A 23490-nucleotide genomic window follows, 5' to 3' on the forward strand; every position below is an offset into this window, starting at 1 on the left:
ATCATAGTATGTATTGAGTATCTTTCAAGAAGTTTAATTTTTGAAAAACAGTATTCTAAAAATTGGATTTAAACAAAGCGATTTTTCTAGAATAACTTTTTAAAAAATCTGTTTAGGCATTCAGAAAAATAGTTTTTAAAAAGGTGTCTAAATACTGCATTTCGATTATTTAAACACTAAAAGATGTTTATTAACGTTGTTTATGTACCTGATATCCAAAATTGTATGACATTCGCTTAGACCAAAATCTATGTTCTAAAGTATTTCTCACACTTAAAAAGGTTATTTTCACATTATTTGAAATAATAAAATTCTTCGCAGTAGCTTAGTAGTATCACTATCACCAACTCAATGTTTAAAACTAATATGTAACCAGAGGCATATCACTTGGCGATGAATGATGTATAGACAGTTAACTAAAATCTTGGTTGTTTTTAAGAAATGTGCCTATGATTCAATTTTTGGTATATTACTTGTTTTGATGATCTAATAAAAAGGATAAAACCTACTTAATATATATGTACATATTGATAATTTATTGTATTTTATTATTCATTGTGAACAATTTTACTTTCTATTTAGTAGATATTCTATTTTTCTCTAAAAACAGTTGAAGTTGTGTGTATAAAATATGAAACAATATTTAGCGATAAGTTTGGATTATAAACGTTCAGTCAGGAAATTTTTCTATCTCAAAATAAGATCTCAAACTTAATATAAATATACCTAAATTCATTAATCTTATATGCTGCTTTTTGGTTTATGATAAAAACTAAACGGGAAAATTTGGAGAAATACACTACAATAAGATTTTAATTTGAAAACTACACCATTGGGTAAGTTTTTCTTTGAAAAATACACTTATGTATATATAAATTTACTAAATTGTCCAATTGGAATATTTCTCAACTCCTAATTTATTTTATATTTAAAGTAACGGTTTTACAAGAAAATGATTGTTTAAAAAAGAAATATTTATGTTAAACTATTCATCTTTATCTACACAATATACTCTTTTAATATATCTTAAACTTTTTTTGAGAAAAAAAAGAAAGCAACCTTCTCTGTATCTTTCATTTCTGATTTTTTTTTATATAGTTTCACAGATTCTTCCTCTTTCCTCTCATTTCAATAAGAAATTTGCTAATTCATGAATCAGATTTCAGTTTCTAATTCTGCTTCTATTTTATTCTTAAAATACTTCTGTTTTTTTTTTCTTTTAGGAAAATTATGTTGCATATTGCTGGAGTTTTTGGAGAAGAAAAACAAATCATAATTTTTTATTTTATAATATCCTTGTTATTTTAAAATTTTAAAATATAAAATAAAATATTTATCTCAACTCACAAATTTATCTTAAACATAAATAATTATAATAATCATACTATTTCGAATTTATATTTTAATTATTGAAATATCTAATATGAATAAAAATGTCAATTTACATTGTATAAAGTGTATTTTTTTTAAAAAGTGTAATTTTCATATTTCAAACTATTAATAGAGTAATTTACAAATTATCCCAAACTAATTTGTAATCATTTCAGTTTATTAAATATATTTGAATTACATAAGTAATAACTAATATTTCGTTTGCATTTCTAGTAAATTTATATATATATATATATATATATATATATACATATTATTAAAATGAAATATTTAAATGATGTGACATACATGTATATAATGATAATATTTATCACTAAGTTTATTTCTGTTTTACAAATAAATATTAGTCTTGAATATTAATCTTTTAAAATTAGTATATCTAAATTTATAAAATTTTAAATATCAGTTAGAATTGGATGAAAGACTGTTATTACTAAAAAAATCCTTTTACATCGCATCCTTAAGAAAAAGGCACATCTTTACAAAATCTTTCAAAAAAGTGAATTAAAGTTGGGACATGAATATAATAAGAGAGTGTGAGAAATAAATCATACATACAGATCAAAGGAGGTTTTGTGGTTTAATTTGTCATTCATACTACTATGTTAATTGTTTTGTTTGAGTTTGTATATAGTTTCTTGAAATATTGTGTAGTTATATTTTTATCAGGTTTAATTGAGTATTTCATAAAAAATAATTTGCTTGATGGTTGTTGTAAATATTAAATATAAATTTTTAATTTTTCTCTTTAGAACATATTGTGGGTTATTATAAAATATGCATACAGTTTTTGAATCAAAATATAAGTAGCACAATTAACACACTAAAGATGAAATTATTTGGTATTTTTTTAATGTTGCAATCCATTTTTCCTATTATTAGGTGTGACGTAGAATTATTTTTATATACTCTAATTTTTCTTAAATTTCCCTTTGGAGTTTCTAATAATGTTTTATAGATTATTGTGGTATTTTATTGAGGGTGATTAGTTTTCCTACAGTCTTTGAATAGTTTTAAAGTACATCATACATGGTTAATTTAATCTGGTTTATTTAATTTTTATATTCTGAAATGGATCTTTGTGACCCAAGTTTTACAAACATTATCAGCGTTTTAGGTTTCAACCCTTGAGTCGTATTTGTATATAGAATTCGAGCGCATGGTTGTGGGTTGTTTAAAGTGCATGGTTTTGCTATAGAGCGCAACCGTTAGGATTATCGTCGGTGATCATTCCAAAAAGCGTGTTCATGTTACGATGAGTACAACACCTAATTTGCACTCACGTAATTATATTCTATACCTGGATTACAACTCTGACTTCTTATCGGATAAGTCTGACCTTCAAAATATTTTAAGAACCTATATTACATCTTATTCACCATTGTTACAAGAGCACCTCTTCCCACGCCGCCACCTTACTTCTTACCGTGTCCAGCTTCTTTCTTCTTCTCTCTGCCATTTCCAACATCTTTCGTTTTCTATCTTCTCTGCCGTCAAAAACTTCTTCCTTCTTCTTGCCACCTTCTGTTTTCTTCTCTCAAACTTTACTTCAATCTTTCCCTCTTTAGCTCCTGTAGCCGGGACTTCTTTTTTTACGGCGAGAGGGGTGGCACTGTCATCTATTTGACCGGAAGAAAAGGTTGATCTATTGGCGAGAAAAGGCACAAGTTCTTTAACATCCATCGTTCCTTTGACAGTTACCATGTCTTTGGCTGAATCAATAGCCACCGTTTCAACCCCTGGCTCACATATGTAATAATAGTTTATTAGCATTAAAATTTACTTTTAGCTTTAACTTGGATAAGAAATAAACAAACAATCAACTCTCATTTACACAACATATACAATTCAGACACATATTCTGTCGATATGTTTTGATGGCACGTTCAAGAAAGAAAACCATGAAACAAAAATAACAGCATACAAAAAGCAAAATAGGTCAATCATATTAAACTTTTGTAGCTGAGAAAACTAAATAATTAAGTGTAAGCTTAGATATAGGATGATAAACGACAATTCGGACTTTCCAGTTTGAAAATGATACTCAACACGGACTTTTGTCGATCAGGAAGCATTCCCATTTTAATTTGTCAGTTTTGATGCATCACAATGCTCCTTCAGCCAATCTCTTGAATCCGGATTGATGTGACAAACTGCTTTCACAGTAAATACTGTCAGGAATTTGAGCAGCCTTCATGATTAGAACCAACGCTTTCTTATCTTCCTCAGAAAGTTATGTCAACTGCATAGTCAAGTATCTCAAAATGCAAATATGAAATGTAATACTTGAGTTTTTGGTATAGTTTAAAACAAAGAAATCAAAGTAATGTGACAAAATTATAACCTTTGTTTCGAGGGTGAAAATTATAACATTAACTACGGCCTTGGTGTTCACTTGACATCTTCAACAAAAAATAAACACTCTTTTGTAAGATAAGAAGTTTATATAAAAAAACTTTGGCTTAGCAATGCACATGTCACAAATTTCTCAATTTTGTTGTTAATCAATATATCATGGATTATATAAGAGATGACCCGAAATTAAAAAGAAATAACTGACAAAAAACCAATAAAATATACTGTACATCTGCCTGATTATGTCAAATCGAGTAGTGTGGTTTTCTAGATTAGAGAAACCAAGTTAGCTTCAAGATGCAATGACCATAAAAGTTTTATGCCAAGCTCTTCCAATTTCAATGTATGATTTGGACCCAAAAAAAAGAGTCCTTTCACTGAAAAATTATGTACCTATAAACATACTAATTCCAGAGAAAATCACCTTTTCAAATAGGATGACTTGACATACTTCCCGTAGCCAATAGCAAGCTTAAGAATCTAGCTTGAACCTGAGCATCTGAGGAGGATCAAAGACAGAACAACTTTTATTGAACTAAATGAACAGAGAGCCTAGACTTCTAAAAGAAGCTAGAGAAAGATCCAAAGGGGAAAATGATAAGTTACCTAGAAAAGTAGTCATGTACCAAACGTTAAGACCATTGGAATTGAAATATGCCGATGACTCCTCTACTGAGGTGGACAGTGACGGTAGTACCACACCGTCAGCATTAGACGTCCAACGTCCCTTCTTCCTGTAAGCACATGATAAGAAGGTGTTCATGCCTATTCATTAGTTCATCCAATCTATCAAAACAACACCAGCCAGTAAAAATCATTACAAATCCATAATAATCGAAAAAAACTTAAATAAGACAACAATTAGTTGATACTAATTGGATCACATTTATATATTATGATACTATCTATTCATATTCCAAAAAAGACAACTATAACTCTGGAAGGAGCATTGAATTATTCAGAAGACGCATATAAGACGTACCGAAGCAAGAATCAGAATTGTGAAGAAGTTGAGGTATTGTCACTACAAGAAAACAGCGATATTCTGACGGACATTCCGACGGAAAATGAAATCCTCGGAATATACCGAGGAATTTCCGAGGAAATTCCGAGGAAACACAAAATTGGGTTTCCTCGGAATTTCCTCGGAATATACCGACGGAATTCCGAGGAAACTACAGTCCGTCGGAATATTCCGAGGAAATTCCGAGGAAAACTGTGTTCCTCGGAAAAAACCGATGAATTCCGAGGAAATATTATAGCCGTTGGAGAGCCGTTGGGGGATTTTACAAAATTCCGAGGAAATTCCGACGAACTAGTTTTTTCCGTCGGAATTCCATCGGAATTTCCTCGGTATGTCGGCAGGATTTAAACTATAAATACAAGCACTCCTCTTCCTCTTCATTCACTTCATATCTTCATCCTCCCTCTTACTCTATTTACACACGAATTTGATTCATAAAAAATATGTCTTCTTCAAATTATTTTCGTTCTTGGATCGATCGACCTCATTTGGATCCGAACACGAGATTGCTTACGGAAGAATACCAACGAGGTATAACCGAATTCATGGGGTTAGTTCACCGACAACCGGAAGCAAAAACAGGTATGTTAAGATGTCCTTGCTCTAATTGTAAAAATAGAAAGGTTATTAAAGAGTGGGATGTTTGGACTCATCTATATTTGAGTGGGTTTACACGAAGTTACAAAATTTGGTATCATCATGGGGAAACTGATTATGAACATGGTAGTACTAGTGAACCTCAGCCAGCGGTTAGATTAGAAGAACCAATTAGAACGGATGTAGATTATGGTGTAGGTACTGAGCAGATGGTAAATGATCATTTTAGAGGGGAAGATTTACCCAATGCAGAAGCTAGGAGATTTTATGATATGTTGGATGCTGGAAAGCAACCATTGTACGAAGGTTGCAGAGATGGTCATTCAGCTTTATCATCTGCTACAAGATTGATGGGCATTAAAACAGATTATAATTTGGCTGAAGACTGTGTGGATGCGATTGCTGATTTTGTAAAAGGTATTCTACCCGAGGATAATGTAGCTCCTGGTTCATACTACGAGGTTCAGAAACTCGTAGCTGGTCTTGGTTTATCGTATCAGGTAATAGATGTATGCAGCGACAACTGCATGATTTATTGGAGGGCGGATGAACAGCGGGTTACATGCAAATTTTGTGGAAAGCCTCGTTATAAAGATACGAGTGGAAGAGTTCCAGTGCCATATAAAAGGATGTGGTATTTACCTTTGACGGAAAGGTTGCAGAGGTTGTATCTGTCTGAACGCACAGCGCAACCAATGAGATGGCATGCGGAGCACTCAACAGATGGTGAGATCAGACATCCTTCAGATGCAAAAGCGTGGAAGCATTTCCAATCAAAGTATCCCGACTTTGCGTATGAGAGAAGAAATGTCTACCTTGGATTATGTACTGATGGTTTCAGTCCGTTTGGCAAGAGTGGAAGACAGTATTCTCTATGGCCCGTCATTCTTACACCATACAACCCCCCCCAAACTTGTGCTTGCGACGAGAGTTTTTGTTTCTCTCGATTCTCGTTCCCGGACCAGAGCATCCTAAGAGATCACTTGATGTGTTTCTTCAGCCACTAATATATGAGTTGCAACAACTATGGGCTCAAGGTGCTGAAACATACGATGTTTCGTGTAAAGAAAACTTTCAAATGCGGGCAGTACTAATGTGGACAATAAGTGATTTTCCAGCATATGGTATGTTGTCTGGATGGACAACGCATGGAAGGCTATCATGTCCATATTGTCAAGATAACACTGATGCTTTCCAACTAAAGCACGGAAGGAAAACGTGTTGGTTTGACTGTCACAGGAGATTCCTACCACCTGATCATCCATATCGTAGGAGTAGGAATTTGTTTACGAAGAACAAGAGGGTGTTTGACAGTCCACCTCCGGAAATTTGTGGGAAAGATTTGAAGATACAACTAAGAGATTTTGGTGCAGAAAGGACGCCAGAAGTCGGTGGACATGAGCGTTTTCCGGTAGATGCTGTTGGAGAACTACATAACTGGCACAAAAAAGTATTTTCTGGGATCTGCCATACTGGGAGGATCATCTGCTAAGGCATAATTTAGATGTCATGCATATTGAGAAGAACTTTTTTGACAATCTCATGAACACGATCCTTAATGTTCAAGGTAAAACAAAGGATAATTTGAAGTCAAGACTGGATTTAGTCGATATATGTGCTCGTTCAGAACTTCATGTTGATGAGAATGGTAGGGCTCCTTTTCCCATATACCGACTTGATGCAGCGGGAAAAGATGCGTTCTTTGATTGGATTTCAAACGATGTGGAATTTCCAGACGGTTACGCATCAAATTTGCGTAACTGTATCGACAGAAAGGAAGGAAAGTTTACTGGCTTGAAAAGCCACGATTGCCATGTAATGATGCAGCGCCTCCTTCCGTTCGCCTTCAAGGAACTATTACCACGAAATGTTCATGAAGCAATTGCAGGGATAAGTGGTTTCTTCCGCGATTTATGCACGAGATCAGTGACTCTTGAAGGTATTGAAAATTTGAAGACTAACATAGCCGTGATTCAGTGCAACCTTGAGAAGATATTTCCTCCCTCATTTTTTGATGTTATGGAGCATCTTGTTATTCACCTGGCAAGAGAATTGGAACTTGGTGGTCCTGTGCAGTATAGATGGATGTATCTGTATGAGCGGTATATGTTCCATTTGAAGAAGATGGTGAAAAATTTAAGTAGGGTGGAAGGTTCTATAGTCGCACAGATGATCAATGAAGAAACTTCAAACTTTGCCGAGTACTACTTTCCAGCAGAAGTTCAGACCAAAAACAGAAGACCTGCTCGGCATGATGATAGAGGCGAACGGGCAACATATCATGTTACGGTTCCAGACATTTTCACAGACGTTGGACGACTTAGCGGAAAACCAAAGGACCGTCGACTTACTGAGCAGGAGCGCAGTCATTTGCAAACATATTTGCTCACCAACTGCGAAGACGTTCTTCAATATGAGAGGTAAATAAATGAGCTTACAAATTTTTATTTTAACAAGTTGAAATTTAAATCTTAATTAATTACATTATTGTCATCATATACAGGATTTTCATGGCAGAAAAGCGGTTCGAGTATAGATACGCCACAGAGGACGAACTAGAAGAAATGAAGCAGAGAGAATTTACTGGATGGATGTTTACTTATGTGAGTGCTTTAAACAAATTAAAATATATTTTATCACATATTTATACTAATTCACATTTATTGATATAATATATATATATATGTGCTATTAATAGGTGTCTGCTGGTTTGGCCAGAGGTGAAACATTTGACGATTGGATACGTGAGATGGTCGTTGGACCAAACTTTGTTGTGAAGTCATATCCGAGATTTTGTACTCGAGGATATGCATTCACAACTCAGAAGAGGAGACGTTCGAGTACGACTTATGATGCTGGCGTTTGTTCTGCATCAGGAGATGATGTATACTACGGACACATACATGAGATTTTGGAAATCAAGTATTTGGGCATGGTTGGATTGCGCTGTACTGTTTTCTATTGTGATTGGCACGACAACACCCCAGATCGAGGTGTGAGAACAGATGCATTTGGTGTTACATCAGTAAATTCGAGGCGAAAGCTGCAATATTATGATCCTTTCATTCTTGCTTCCCAGGCCGATCAGGTAATTAAATGTTAATTATTCAGAATGATTCATCATCATGTGTATTAATTTATAATTTTTCTAAATGTTACAGGTTTGTTATATCAAGTACCCCCGGGTAAGGAACAGAGATGATCCATGGGTTACTGTTACAAGACTCAACCCGAGAGGCCGAGTTCAGGGAAGTTCTGAGCTGGAAGACCCACTACAACCAAGCACATCCGGCAACTGTAGTGCAGCAGAAGATTTAGCTGGAGTTGGCCTTGTAGTCGATTTAACCGACTTTGGAGAGGAAGCCGTCGTTCACGTAGAGGATGAACCAGTGATTGGAGAGTTTCACCAAGATCCAGATTCAGATTCATCTGGTGATGATGACTCGGAAACAGACTACCATTGAACTTATTTTTTTTTTTTTTAAGAAATACCGAGGAAATTCCGAGGAACACTTGATATAACCTCTTTCCTCGGATAATAGTTATTTGGTTTATCTAGCAAGGCAAAGCTGAATACGAATTAAAAGCTACTCAAAACACAACCAAATAAAACGAAGAAACCATGTAAAAGAAATACGAACTCATAATTAAGAAACCTAAAAAAAAACTCAGTTCAAAATTAACAGAAAATAAGACCATAAAACGTTAGAATAGAAAAGAAAATAAAATAGCCGGTGATAGCTCCTACTCCTCGTCTCCTGCTCCAGATGTTCCTGCATCGTTGGGTCTCTTGGACCTCTTTCTTACCCTGTGTGTACCACTCGAACCCGAACCAGAGCTGGATGGAGAGTTGTCCCGATGAACTACATCATCCTTTTGGCAACGACACGGCCTGATACGTGAAATGGCAGCCCAGATCTTGTGTAGCATGTCGTTGTTTGTCTTTATGCTCTGATCTCTCCAATGTTGTTGCTGGCGCGAAGTGGCGTTCGGTGGAAGCTCTTGCAGCTTGTACTGGCTGGAGTCTGATGGGAGTAGCTGATGGGGTTGTGAATCATCTGGAATGGCTTGTGCAGCCTCATCTTGTCCTTCTTCATCAACCACGCCCTTGCCTTTGGTCTGATATTTTGGCGTGAAGAAGGATGGCTTGTCTACTAGTGCGGTAGCAGGGGGTAGGAACTCAACTGCAGCCTCTGAAAGTAGAGCAGTCAGGCCGATCTGAGGCAGGTGGCAGTAGAGTGTTTTCTTCGCTCGGTCCTGGAATACGTAGACGTAAGGACCATCCCGATGGATCCTCGAGTGGGGACCAGCTATGAACTCCTTACTTACTAGAGAAATGACATCCAGGTAGTTCCAAGCAATGTTGTTCGATCTGTCCAGTGCTACCTGCTGGTTCTCGCAGTCTACACCCACATGTCTAAGGATCCGAGTAATCACTGCACCAAATCCACATGCATTGCTCTTGGATTTGGTTACTTTCCCCTTGTATCCTGCTAAGTTTGCACCGCTCCCATGTTGAAGGCAGTAGCAGGTGGGAATGTAGAGTTTCCAAATGCCGGTAGCAAATGCCTCACACCTTGGTACAGGAGGCACAACTCCCATTGCGTGACTGATGCGGCTGTGGTTGTCCCGTATAGCAATGAGCCAATGAGGCGTGTGGCATATCTCAGTACTGGGCTCCGGATAAGTGACTCCTTTGCCTGAGAAGATCTATAAACCCCTGTGCCAATCGTTTCCCAGAAGTTCAACAGCTCTGAAGTCCAATAAAGACCATGTCCTCTCCCCTGCACTCAATCCAAATAGTCCGCAGAGGTCTGTGAAAGATACCTCATAGTATACTTTCTGCACTACGAATGCCAGAAAACCTTCCTGATGGCTATCATCGGGACGGGTGACGTATGCGGATGCTATGAACTGGCGTACCAACTCCGGATAAGTGGGTTCGTTGAGGTTGCATAGTTGGCCTAGACCCATGTTCTGGAACAGTCCTTCAATGTCTGCTTTGATTCCCAATATTGTCATCGTCTCAGGACATGCTAGTTGTGTAGCCGGAACGGCTACCTTCTTCATGTTGTTGTAGTGGGTGGTATCAGACTTATCCCACTTCTTTGGCCTTTGCTTCTCCAGCTGAGACGAACCCTCTTCTTGTGTGTTTTTCTTTGCTGATGTTTTCGTGCGCTTCATTCTCTACAAAATAGAATCATTGCTCTCAACATGGTTATAATCAATTAAGAACTCAAAGCAACATGAAAATGAAAAGCGAAATCGAGTTGTGATAAAAAAAACCAAATTGAAAAAAATTCTCAATCCCTAAATCATCTCAAATCCTGTTCCAAACTCGTTGATCACAGACAATTGTGTTCTATTCCATGTTTAAACATCTGTTTCATGCATATTTGATCAAGGAATCAACACGGAAATAAGAAATTCACAAAACCCAAAAAATTGCTCAAGAACACGATTTCAGAATGTGGAGATTCGCGGAGTATACCTGTCTTAGGGTGAAGACGAGTGTAGGAATCAGGTAGAGCTCGAAAAATCAAGTGGAATAGAGCCCAAAATTGTTCAAATCGGATGATTATAGAGAGAGAAAGGGGGGGCGAATTATAGGGGAAATCGGAGGGGATGAGAGTTCTAAGGTTTAGATCCAAAAAAGGTCGGGTTTTGCCTTATAATTCTGTTTTCCGAACACGCATCGATCGATGCGTTTTTGTTCTATAACGCATCGATCGATCACATTCTTACGGCCCGGGCCATCTTGGTAATCGATCGATGCGTTTTTGTTCTATAACGCATCGATCGATGCGTTTTTAAAAAAACATACAAGATTTTCCGAGGAAATTCCGAGGAACAATTCAGATTGTCGATCGATCGATGGGATACTCTCATCGATCGATCACAATCTTACGGCCCGGGCCATCTTAGTAATCGATCGATTTGTTTTTGTTCAAAAACGCATCGATCGATGCGTTTTTAAAAAAAACATACAAGATTTTCCGAGGGCATTCCGAGGAACAATTCAGATTCTCGATCGATCGATGGAATACTCTCATCGATCGATCACAATCTTGCGGCCCGGGCCATCTTAGTAATCGATCGATTTGTTTTTGTTCAAAACGCATCGATCGATGCGTTTTTAAAAAAACATACAAGATTTTCCGAGGGCATTCCGAGGAACAATTCAGATTCTCGATCGATCGATGGAATACTCTCATCGATCGATCACAATCTTACGGCCCGGTCCATCTTAGTAATCGATCGATTTGTTTTTGTTCAAAAACGCATCGATCGATGCGTTTTTAAAAAAAACATACAAGATTTTCCGAGGGCATTCCGAGGAACAATTCAGATTTTCGATCGATTGATGGGATACTCTCATCGATCGATCACAATCTTACGGCCCGGTCCATCTTAGTAATCGATCAATTTGTTTTTGTTCAAAAACGCATCGATCGATGCGTTTTTTTAAAAAAAATTACGTTTTGAAACCCCAAACACTAGTTCGTCGGAATTTCCTCGGAATATTCCGAGGAAATTCCGAGGAAGAAGAGGGTTTCCTCGGAGTTCCCTCGGAATAATCCGAGGAAATTCCGAGGAAATAGGGTTTTTAAACCGAAAACAACGTTTTGCCGTTTGAATAACACCTATATAACCCTTATTAAGTGTCTTACGTTCATTATGAAGTCAAAAATTTGTTCCTTACCGTATAATTAACACTTTTCCGATTGTATGAACGAAATCTCGCAACATAAGAGAAACACTTATACCTTTTAATGAACGGTAAAGGGAATACTTTCAATTAGTTTTGAAATTTGTTATTTCATGGTTTATGCTCATGTATACAAAGAATCCTCAATGGTATGCATTACAATTGTATAAGAAATGAAATACGGCAAAAAAATTGATGTTTTGAAACCCCAAACACTAGTTCCTCGGAATATTCCGAGGAAATTCCGACGGATATTTTACTATCTGTCGGAATTTCCTCGGAATATTTTCATTTTACCGGGCAAATATTTCGCGAAAATTGAAATTAGAATTCCGACGGAATTCCGACGGATAATGTCCGTCGGACCCTAGGTTTTATAACCACGAGCCCCTTCTTCTTCCCCAATACTCTCTTCTTCTTCTGCGCGACTCCTCTCTTTCTCTCCGGCGATTTCCCCCTGAAATCCGACGATATCTCCGGCGATCTCCCTCTTCTCTTACACAAATCATGTAAGGACCCTATCTCACTCTCTTAGGTTCTATTTGTTAGGTTTTTGTGTAGTTTTGATAGATTTTTGTTAGGGTGATTGGTTAGGATTGTGATTTGGTTGTATAATAGGTTTAGAATTGTGATTTGGTTGAATAATTTGTTTTGTTGAATTGATTTAGAATTTTTTTATAATTTTTTTATTTTTTGTATTTATAAAATCGATTTTTGTATATAAAATCGATTTTTGTATTTTACAAAACGATTTTTCTATATAAATTCGATTTTTTGGATTTTACAAAAAAAAATTTCTATATAAATTCGATTTTTTGGATTTTACAAAACATTTTAAATATCTATAAAACTTTTTTGTGATTAAATACTATTATTTGGGATTTAAAAATATTTTTCATATATATATATTATTAAAACTATTTTTTTATAATTATTAAACTATTTTTATTTATTAAAACTATTTTTTGTTTATTAGAACTATTTATATATATTTATTAAAAAATTTAATATATATAAATCTTTTTCTGTGATTAAATTATTTAGGATTTTTTTTAATAAAAAAAAATTAATTTATATATTTCTGTATTTATTAAATATATTTTTTTAATTTACAGGTCTCATGATGATCAGACCCGGCCTCGACAGCGTCGTGGTCGTGGTGGTACGGGGAGCCAGTCTCGGGATTCCAGCCATTTTCAGGATTCCCCTTCGCCCCACAGCTCCAACCATACATCTCCCTCTGCTGCACCCGCTCATGCTCCTCTCGCTCCCGCTGCTGCATCCGCTCCTGTTCCTCCGGGTCCTCCGGGAGTGATGAGGGTTGCGGAGTTGGTTCAACAGCCCGGTCGTGACCATCTTCCGTATCTCACTCCGTATCCACATGGACGGGGTCAAACATGGTAATTAAACATTTTTTTTCTTTAAATTTGGATTCATTATTAACCGTTTGTTCTTTTAATAAGGTTCAACCGATCCGGGAACGGGATCAGCGCATGGATCAACCGTATGATGTACTCGGCCCTCGACAGTGGACATCCGACTTTCACTCACTTCCCAACCGACAAGCAGGTTCTGTGGTTTCGTCAGTTTGCGGTAAGTATTCTAATTTTTTACTTATATTTTTAATCTTTAATATAAATTTTCTACTAATTGTGTTTTTTTTTCAGCAAGAGTTCAACTGGAATTCCGATGAGACGCTCTTTATCTATCACCACTTCGTCCATAAAGTAATGGACAACTATGGGAAGCAGATCCACGAGTGGAAGAAGAAGTGGGAAATCAATAAGGTTCGATTTAATTTATTAAACAATTTTTTAATTTATTAAACTATTTTTTAATTTATTAAAGTTTTTCTTTTTTTTTTAATTAAAAGGTCCCAAAGTCGATGAACGACACGGTCTGGAAGGAGTTGTGTGCGCATTGGGATAAGGAGGAGACGAAAGAAACTTCTTCCACCAACTCCACCAACCGCAGGAGCGACCGTAAAGGGAAGGACATCTACAAGCATAACTTGGGTGCTCAATCTATTGCCATTCTCGGAGATCGCATGGTAAGTTCAACCGTTTTTTTTCCAATTATTTGAGTTTCAGAATTTAAATTTATTGTGCATTTCTTCTAATTTCTAATGTTTCTTTAATTTTATGTTTTTTTTCAAGGCGGAAGAAAATGATGGCGAGCCGGTTGATGATCTCGCCCTAATGAGGAGGGCGTATACCAACAAGAAGACCGGCCAGATTGATGACGGTCTTGTGAGGGACGTGGTCGACCTGGTCCAAACTCAGGTGGTAGACGAAGTGTCTCAGCTTCAAACCGAGGATGACGCTTCGACGGCTTCGACCAACTTGTCCCGGTTTCGAATCAACGAAATCGTTGAATCCGTAAGTTCTTTTTTTTTTAAAGTTCAATTCATTTATTTCTTGGTTTAAATTTCTAAATTTGGCTTTTTTCTATTCAGTCGGTTCCAAAGAAGAAGGGACGTTTGGTCGGTTTGGGTCGTCGCACCCGGTCGGTTCCTCCTTCTTCTGCACCACCGCCCTTTGTTGATCCAGAAGTACTTACGGCTCAGTTGAAGGACAAAGATGATCGTATATCTTTGTTGGAGACCCAGATGGCGGCTCAACAGGCGGGCTATGAGGCACAGAGGAGGCTGAACCAGCAAATGATGGAGATGATGCAGAGGATGTACCCGAACGAGGTGTTCCCGGACGTGCCAGACCCGTAGTTTTTTTTTTCCCCCAATCTCGGAATGTTTTATTTTTATTTGTGAAACTTTGAATATTAATTAATATGATTTCAATTTTACTTTTAATTTCATATTTTCGAATTTAAATTTCAGAAATTTTATTTTTTCAAAAAAATTAATATTTTTTACATTCCGAGGAAATTAATTATATTTTTCACTAGATCGATCGATGCGTTTTTGAACAAAAACGCATCGATCGATCCGTTTTTTTAAAAAAATATAGCGAGGGACATTTCCCTCGGAATTTTCCGAGGGACATTTCCCTCGGAATTTTCCGAGGGACAGCTCCCTCGGAAAATTCCGAGGAACGGATCCCTCGGAATATACCGAGGGAACAGTTCCTCGGAATAAACCGAGGAAAAAGTCCGTCGGTATACTCCTATCGATCGATGTATATATGTCCAAACACGCATCGATCGATGAACTTCCGAGGAATTATCCCGACGAAGTTCTCCCTCGGTATATTCCGAGGACTTTTCCGACAAACAAGGGATCCTTGGAATTTCCTCGGAAGTCCGTCGGAAAATTCCGAGGGATTTTCGAGGAAAAAAGAAATTCCGAGGAATTATTTCCGACGACGTGTTTCGTCGGAATTTCGTCGGAATAACGATATTCCGAAGAAATTCCGACGATTTTTTCCCTCAGAATCCTTGATGTTTTCTTGTAGTGTGTGAGTGACTAAGTGTGATAATAAACAGCCTTTGATCTGATTTACGTGTTTAGCAATGAATCTATTATCATCACCAAACATGTCTCCAGTTCTTCCATTTTTCGGGCAGAGAGACTGGCTGCATAGAGGCAGAAATTAGCAATCTCTTGCTGCTAAATTGTTTTTTCTCTATGTGTCAGAGTTATTCCAAAATCTACACTCCATTAGTTAACTCCCACCTAAATAAAGCAAAAACAGGAAGAAGATTTGTCAGCAAACATCAAATAAGTTTTAATTATCCGTAAAAAGTTGGGCAAATGGAATTTTTAGCTGCCCTTGAGATACAGTAAAGATGGAGTATTCCATAAGCTGTTTCTAATCACAAAGGATGGTTTCTATCTGACCCTGTGGCAATATGCTAGGTTTGTTAAGCCACGAAGGACTTCTCTGCAAATGAATTGTGACATCAAACAATAAGTAAAAGCTCGATACAAGCAACAGATAGACCCTCCACGTCGGCAATTAAAATCATCCAATGTGGTGGGTTCTTTTTGCCACGTCACACCGGATTTGGGTGGTGTTGGGCTGTTTTATTTTTTTGATACGTGAAGTGAATTATTATTGGTCCAAAAGCCCAGTCCAAGAGAAACCCTAGCACGTCAGGCTGTGTCGATGATTTCCTTCGACATCTCCACTTTTGAGCGGATCGTCGATCTCTTCGATCCGTAGTTTCCTCTTCTATCTCCTAGCTTCGTCTTTTCCACTTCTTCAACGGAACGGCGATCAATCGACACACTACTCCATCTCTGTTCAATGAATCCTCCGAAAATCTCATTTGTTGCTTCCTTTCGCCTTCACCCCTCAAAGTTTCTTTATAACTCTCTTATTCTCTCAGATTTATTAAATACAAAAATATTCTCTCAGTCGATGAATTCCAACAAAAAATCCCCTATTTCCGGCGATCTTATCTCGAAGAAACCAAACAGAAAAGACGTCGTCTCCTCCGCCGGACCGACCAAAGCGATGGATTCCAGCACCAAATCCCCTGTATCCGCCGATCTCATCGTGAAGAAACCAAACGTAAAGGACGTTGTCTCCTCCACCGAGCCGGTCAAACGAGACGGCCAAACAGGTGTCACTATTGCTACAGATGTCTCCGGCGATCCTAAGAAGAAGAAACCAAACGGCAAGGCCGTTGTCTCCTCTGCCGAGCCGATCAGACGTACCGGCTAAACGGGTGGTGATACGCCCAAAACGGGAAGGATGGCTTTGGCCGGGTGTTTGATATGAACCGAGAAGGCGATGGCACTTCTGGAACTGGAATGGAATGAATGGATCGTCAAGAGATGCGGAATGACTCTTGATATACCACGATCTAAGGCTAACCACCTAAGAAACGATGAAGGTGTGTTGGCTAACCACCAAACGACACAAAAGATGATTGGCTGACCACCAAATCAACAAGCCGGTTCAAACCGATGAACTAGCTAAGAACTCTCTCTCTCACTCAGAGAAAAGAAGAATCGAAAATAAACAACTAAAATGAACTGCTTTTATTCATCAAAGGGACTACATATTTATAGTGTTTTGTAGTCAAAGATAATAAATAGAAATGTAGGAAAACAATGCATAGAAAATATAAATTTGACTAGATCTAGTCAAGGCACGGAAAATGGAGAAGACTAGATCTGGTCAAGGCACGGAAAATGGAGAAGACTAGTCAAGATGTCCAGGTTCATCCGAACCAGATGGATGCACGGGGTAAAGATAAGGACGCTTGCGGGACTGTCCGGATGGTCCGCCAGATAAGAATGCATGTCCGTCTTTGGTTTCTTCACGACCCAAGCTAAGTCTGGCTCGACCGTGGGTTTTAGAATGTCGAGTTGGTTGGGGAAGACGGGCTGTGGTTCGGTCGGTTAGGTCGTCTGGACGTGGTTCCAGCCGAAGCTCCAATCGGGACGCACGCGGAACGGCTTGGTCAGTCTGATCGGTACGGTCGGATGAACGAACCTCGGTCAAATTGTTCAGAACGTCCTGATCTCCATGCTGGTTGGCTCCAATGGACTGATCCACGAACCAGGGCACATCATTCCCTTCCTCTTCAAAAAGATTTGTCCTCAAATCTGAAACATTAAAAGGAAAAGGATTATAAGCAAAAGAACCATAATCAGCACAATGCTCACCTTGAGTTTGGTCCGGTATTTGAATTGGCAAAGGCTCTTCCTTTTCTGGCTCGGTTTCAAGGTTCTCATTCTCCAAAGTCACCAACGGTTTTTGCTTTTGACACTTGTTAGCATAATGACCGATCCTATGGCATTTGAAGCACCTGGTGGAATGAGCTTTGCTTGTGGGTTTCACAGCTTTGCTTTTATCAAAAGAAATCTCATTAGTTTTCAAATCAGAATTTGAAAGATAAGAAGACTTACATTGTTGTTTTGGTGCCGAAGAAGTGTTGGTGTTTCCCTTCCTTTTGAGCTGTCGGATAGCATGAATTGCCTTATGCAACATCTTCTCCAAACTAGCATAAGTTTGAAGCTCGTTTTGATCAAGCACTACACGGTTGCTTCTCTTGGTTTTGGTGAAGAGACGATCACCACTTCTGACCCACTTCTCATCATTGGACCTGTTTTCTCTCTTCCTTTGTTTTTGCACAAAATCAAATTCATTAGAAGCAAACTGTCTCTTGTCAAAAATCAATTGCTTCTTTTCAACAATAGTTTTAAAAGGAAAGTAGACATCATCTTGTAGTGGTTTTGATTTCTTGAGAAGTCCAAACATCTTGAAACACTTAACAAAGTTAGCAAATAAAAATCCTCACACTCTCAAAGTGTTTAGCTCACGATTTTTAGATGGTCACTCAGAGTTCTTTCACTGGTTCAAAGGATGATAGGCAGTCAAAATTCAGCAATCAAAACCCAAAACAAACTTTTGTGAGAAAAAGAAAAGAGAAGGTAAGATGAAGAGATTTTTGATATGGATCCGCCTTAACTGTCCTAAGGCTGGATTTCTCTTCAGCCAGCAGGGTTTCTCTTCCACCACTCCCCCTGGATTTCTCTTCAGAAGTGATTCACGCCAAAACTTTTTTTTTTTTTATCGATTTTTTTTTTTTTTTTTTTTTTTTTTTTTATAATAGGCGATCACAAGGGAGTAAAGGAACAGCCCGGATCCAAGAAATAAGAAAAGAAAAAACGTGGAGAGATGAGAAGATGAAAGATGAAAGAAAACAAACCAGCCAAAGTGGCTCTGATACCAAGTTGATACGCCCAAAACGGGAAGGATGGCTTTGGCCGGGTGTTTGATATGAACCGAGAAGGCGATGGCACTTCTGGAACTGGAATGGAATGAATGGATCGTCAAGAGATGCGGAATGACTCTTGATATACCACGATCTAAGGCTAACCACCTAAGAAACGATGAAGGTGTGTTGGCTAACCACCAAACGACACAAAAGATGATTGGCTGACCACCAAATCAACAAGCCGGTTCAAACCGATGAACTAGCTAAGAACTCTCTCTCTCACTCAGAGAAAAGAAGAATCGAAAATAAACAACTAAAATGAACTGCTTTTATTCATCAAAGGGACTACATATTTTTAGCGTTTTGTAGTCAAAGATAATAAATAGAAATGTACGAAAACAATGCATAGAAAATATAAATTTGACTAGATCTAGTCAAGGCACGGAAAATGGAGAAGACTAGATCTGGTCAAAACACGGAAAATGGAGAAGACTAGATCTGGTCAAGGCACGGAAAATGGAGAAGACTAGATCTGGTCAAGGCACGGAAAATGGAGAAGACTAGTCAAGATGTCCAGGTTCATCCGAACCAGATGGATGCACGGGGTAAAGATAAGGACGCTTGCGGGACTGTCCGGATGGTCCGCCAGATAAGAATGCATGTCCGTCTTTGGTTTCTTCACGACCCAAGCTAAGTCTGGCTCGACCGTGGGTTTTAGAATGTCGAGTTGGTTGGGGAAGACGGGCTGTGGTTCGGTCGGTTAGGTCGTCTGGACGTGGTTCCAGCCGAAGCTCCAATCGGGACGCACGCGGAACGGCTTGGTCAGTCTGATCGGTACGGTCGGATGAACGAACCTCGGTCAAATTGTTCAGAACGTCCTGATCTCCATGCTGGTTGGCTCCAATGGACTGATCCACGAACCAGGGCACATCAGGTGGCTCTTGCACCAACGCTGTCTCCGGCGATCTTATACCAAAGAAATCAAACGGCAAGGCCATTGTCTCCTCCGCTGGGACGATCAAACATAGCGGCGGATCTGGTGTCCCGTCCGCCAAAACTGATGAAGTGTTGTTCTTCAAAGATGGCAAGTTCGGACCACAAGAAGGCGAGTTAAGGTTTCGCCTGATCCATTTTTGGGAGGCTCAGAATGCACTCACGAAGATACTTATTGGTCTAGAAATGCTTCTGATTGACGAACAGGTTTATTCCGACATATTTGATTTCTATTGTATCGGTTTTGCTTGATTAAATTACTAACATTCATTTTTTTTCCTTTTCGTTATCAACAGGGTACTGTGATCCAAGGATTCATCCCACCGAGCATGATTGACACCTATTTGCCACATATGATCGCTGGTTCCATCTACAGACTTAACAAGTTTTATGGATCTAAAAGCAAGATTGTGTACTGGGTAGCTGAACCAGACGTTACCATTGTTTTCTCATGGAATTCTGTCCTCTCTGAACTCGAAGACAGTCCGGTTCAGTTTCCTGATGATCGGTTCTGCTTCTATGGATATGAAGAATTTGAAGCGGCCTGTGACCTCAAGGGGGATCTTTACGGTTTGATTCCACCGGATTTTATGGTTTAGCATTTGATTGGTTTGGATGATGTTATGTCTCGATCTTAGTTGTTTAGGTTTGTTACATGGGTTCTCGGTTTATTTATTATAAAGTACTGAGTTATATTTTCTCTTCTTGCAGATTATGTTGGTCACATAAAACTGGTGAATGGGTAGACTCTGAATGATAGTCTTGTGCTTGATGAAGTCGAGATAGCTTCTACAAGGCGAATTTTGGTTCATGTTCAAACGCATGAGTAAGTTATTCCTCGTGTTTTGATCTATGCCTATACAATTTCACTGATCTCATGAGTTTCGGTTTGATGCAGTGGTCCTGTGATGAAGCTCTATCTATGGGACAAGGCTGCCACTGACTTCTGTGAGAAGTTTAAGGTGCATGAAACACTCCGAGTGTTATTCTGGTGACCACCGTCAACCCGAAACAATTTGGAGGTTAGTAATACCAAATCTTTGCTTTTGTTTATATAAGTTAATAGGATGCGTGAAGAACATAGATTAGTCCCGATAGTTGTTGAGTAAGATTTGTTTTTACCTTTGCGATGTGATAATTTATTTTTGTTGGTATTTTAACATTATTTGTGCTACAGGCGCGCTAGCTCTATCCTCTCTGTCATCTTCGTGTGTGTTTTTTTGACATGGATGTTCAACTAACCAGGGATTATCTGACTTGATAATTATTTCTTAGTTGCATAAGCATTTGGAAGCTTTGACTTACATAATTTTTGGGGAACCTTTACTTCAGGTTGAGCTCAAACTCGGATGTTGCTAACAGGGTTAATGTCGAGATTGTCACCAAGGCTGAGACAGTTACTATAGGAGAACTATTCTCATACATCAAGCAAGAAGAAACAAAGGTACAACCACTCATACGTTTTACACATTCGCTGCGCTGCCTTATTTATTTATGTAATTTTACAATTACGCAGGTTGCTTGGTTTGAGTGCACAGCCACCATTGATGATGTTGTGCATGGCTCAGCGTGGTATTATATCGCCTGCGGTGGTTGCAAAACTAAGGCAACCAAAAGGCCTACCACGCTTATGTGTAAGAAATGTGGGAAGGCTGAAGTTGCTGGTGTTGCAGAGTAAGAGTTCAAATAGTTTTTGTTACACCTACACATTTGGCATCCACTATTAATATTTTTCTGTCACAGGTATCTCACGAAGCTCTCTGTATATGATAACGATGATCAAGCGTTTTTTGTGCTTATCGGTGACACTGGACGTGAGTTGACTGGGAAGCCAGCATCGGAATTGGTTGAGAGCTACTATGAGGTAGTTACGAACATGTCCATCATATAGGTTTCGAAATGCATTCTCATAAGTGTTACAAACCTGTCCATCATATAGCTTTCGAATGAATTCTCATAAGTGTTTATATTTATGTTAGACCAATGAGAACGTAGGAGATGATCATGTAATCCCAGTGCCACAAGCTCTGCTGGGTACCATTGGGCAAATTCACAAGTTCATTGTCAAGGTTTCAAAACACAATTTGGAAGGCAAGACCCAAGCTCTGACTGTCACAAAGGTACTCCCTTCTGAAGCTCCAGCACCTGAACTCAACTTAGAAGAAAACGTGATTGTTCATTCCGCCGAAGAAACTTTGCAGATGGGTAATCATGAGGATGGTCCTTCCAATGAGAATGAGGAAGCTGCAGATGAAGTGGGGAAAAGGAGTTCTGATGGGCTTGAGTGTAGGGAAGCTAAGCGTGCCAAATGTGGCTAATATGTTTTATGTTTTAAGTACTGCTTTTGTTTATTGAAAGACACTATGCTTTGTTTCATTGGCTAATAAGTTTTAAGAACAGGTTTTGGTTTAATAAAGGACAATGCTTTGTTTCAGTTTATTTTAGAGTTTGTCTTCGCAGCATTTTAACTGTCTTGGTTATAATAGTTTTTGGTTATACTTATATTTACTGAGTTTTGCTTAATGTTTATGTTTGATCTTTTTAGTGTTGTTAAATCTTATGCATGTTTTTAAGAATTTAGTGGTCATTTGTGTTTAGGGTTTAAAAAGAATACGTTGAGTAATTTTCTACAATCATTGCCAGTTTCACTTGTGTGGGTTTTTTAATAACTTTTTGGTTTTTATGGTTGAATATCTTATGGACTTCTAGATCTTATTATTTAATAAAACAATACTTGATTAATACATATCCATTTTTTATTAACTATATCTAAGTATATCTACCCCACCATTACTTAATATAAATTTAGACATTTGTAGATTTAAAAAAAAAACAAAACAAAACGACATAGTCTTATAAAATCAACTCTCCAAATAATAAAGATGTTCAAGATATTCCTCTTTAGGAAATTAACTGCAGTTACGTATATGCAATAATCGCTGATTGAAAAAAAAAGAACACTCAACCCATCTAATTATATTAAGCCGTAAATCTCCAACACCTACCTCAACCCAAAAGCTTCTCTTCGACTCTTCCCTGCTCAGCAAACATGTACTGTTAATAAATAAATGTTGTATTCTTTGAGATTTTTGATATTTTTCATATAATCTTAATTATTTAAAATCAATTATATTATAAAATTAATTAATTAATTTTTATGTTTTACAAAAAAAATTCTTTTATGTAGACAGAAGCCAATTCTTATGATTTCTACATTCGAAAACACATTTTATTAAAATTTGGCTTTTAATAAATTTCTTTTTCGTTTCCTATTAGATTAGGGCCAAGATAAATCAGATTGGTTACAATATAATAACTTTTTCGTTTCCTCCACTCTCAAATAGAATTTAATCTATGGTTTTATATCAAGATGGCCACTTTTATTGTGTTTTTTTATATTGTGATTTCAGTAATACATTTACACTTAATAAAAAAATGCATAATACGTTATTTATTGATATCAGTAACAGAGTAAGTGGGTGAAATAAATAATTTTAATGAATAAAATAATTTATCCAAAAATATGCAATACATTATACTGAACTATTTTTAATATGATAAGTAATAAGTTAATGGATCATTAAAATTTACGCCCAAAATATAAACTTTGTACTTATGCTAAATATTTTTCATGAAAGTCATACTCTTAACTAAAATAAACAAACTTCCTAGGAGCCAAAAATGAAAAATAGCCGAAAATTAGAAATATGCTGGTGGGAGAATCCGAACCCTGGTCCAGGAGCATATACGAGGGCTACTCTACCACTAGAGTAAAGACACATTTTGAAAA

General features: G+C 37.6%; 2 protein-coding genes across 2 annotated transcripts; one reads left to right on the forward strand and one right to left on the reverse strand.

The window, feature by feature from the left end:
* Positions 1-15691: 15691 nt before the first annotated feature.
* On the reverse strand, positions 15692-18309 carry LOC125588729. The gene is made up of 2 exons (XM_048760457.1): positions 17653-18309; positions 15692-17592 (listed from the first exon to the last, which is right to left on the reverse strand). The coding sequence occupies exons 1-2, from the start codon at positions 18245-18247 to the stop codon at positions 17186-17188; spliced, it is 1002 nt and encodes a 333-aa protein (XP_048616414.1). The 5' UTR covers positions 18248-18309; the 3' UTR covers positions 15692-17185.
* A 573-nt stretch (positions 18310-18882) lies between these two features.
* LOC111206848 lies at positions 18883-22018 on the forward strand. The gene is made up of 9 exons (XM_022704266.2): positions 18883-18888; positions 19632-19907; positions 19997-20293; positions 20447-20526; positions 20599-20691; positions 21033-21144; positions 21217-21374; positions 21444-21564; positions 21680-22018. The coding sequence occupies exons 1-9, from the start codon at positions 18883-18885 to the stop codon at positions 22016-22018; spliced, it is 1482 nt and encodes a 493-aa protein (XP_022559987.2).
* Positions 22019-23490: the final 1472 nt, after the last annotated feature.

Source organism: Brassica napus, chromosome C6 (assembly GCF_020379485.1).
Source record: "Brassica napus cultivar Da-Ae chromosome C6, Da-Ae, whole genome shotgun sequence".
In the NCBI taxonomy this organism is placed as follows: domain Eukaryota; kingdom Viridiplantae; phylum Streptophyta; class Magnoliopsida; order Brassicales; family Brassicaceae; genus Brassica; species Brassica napus.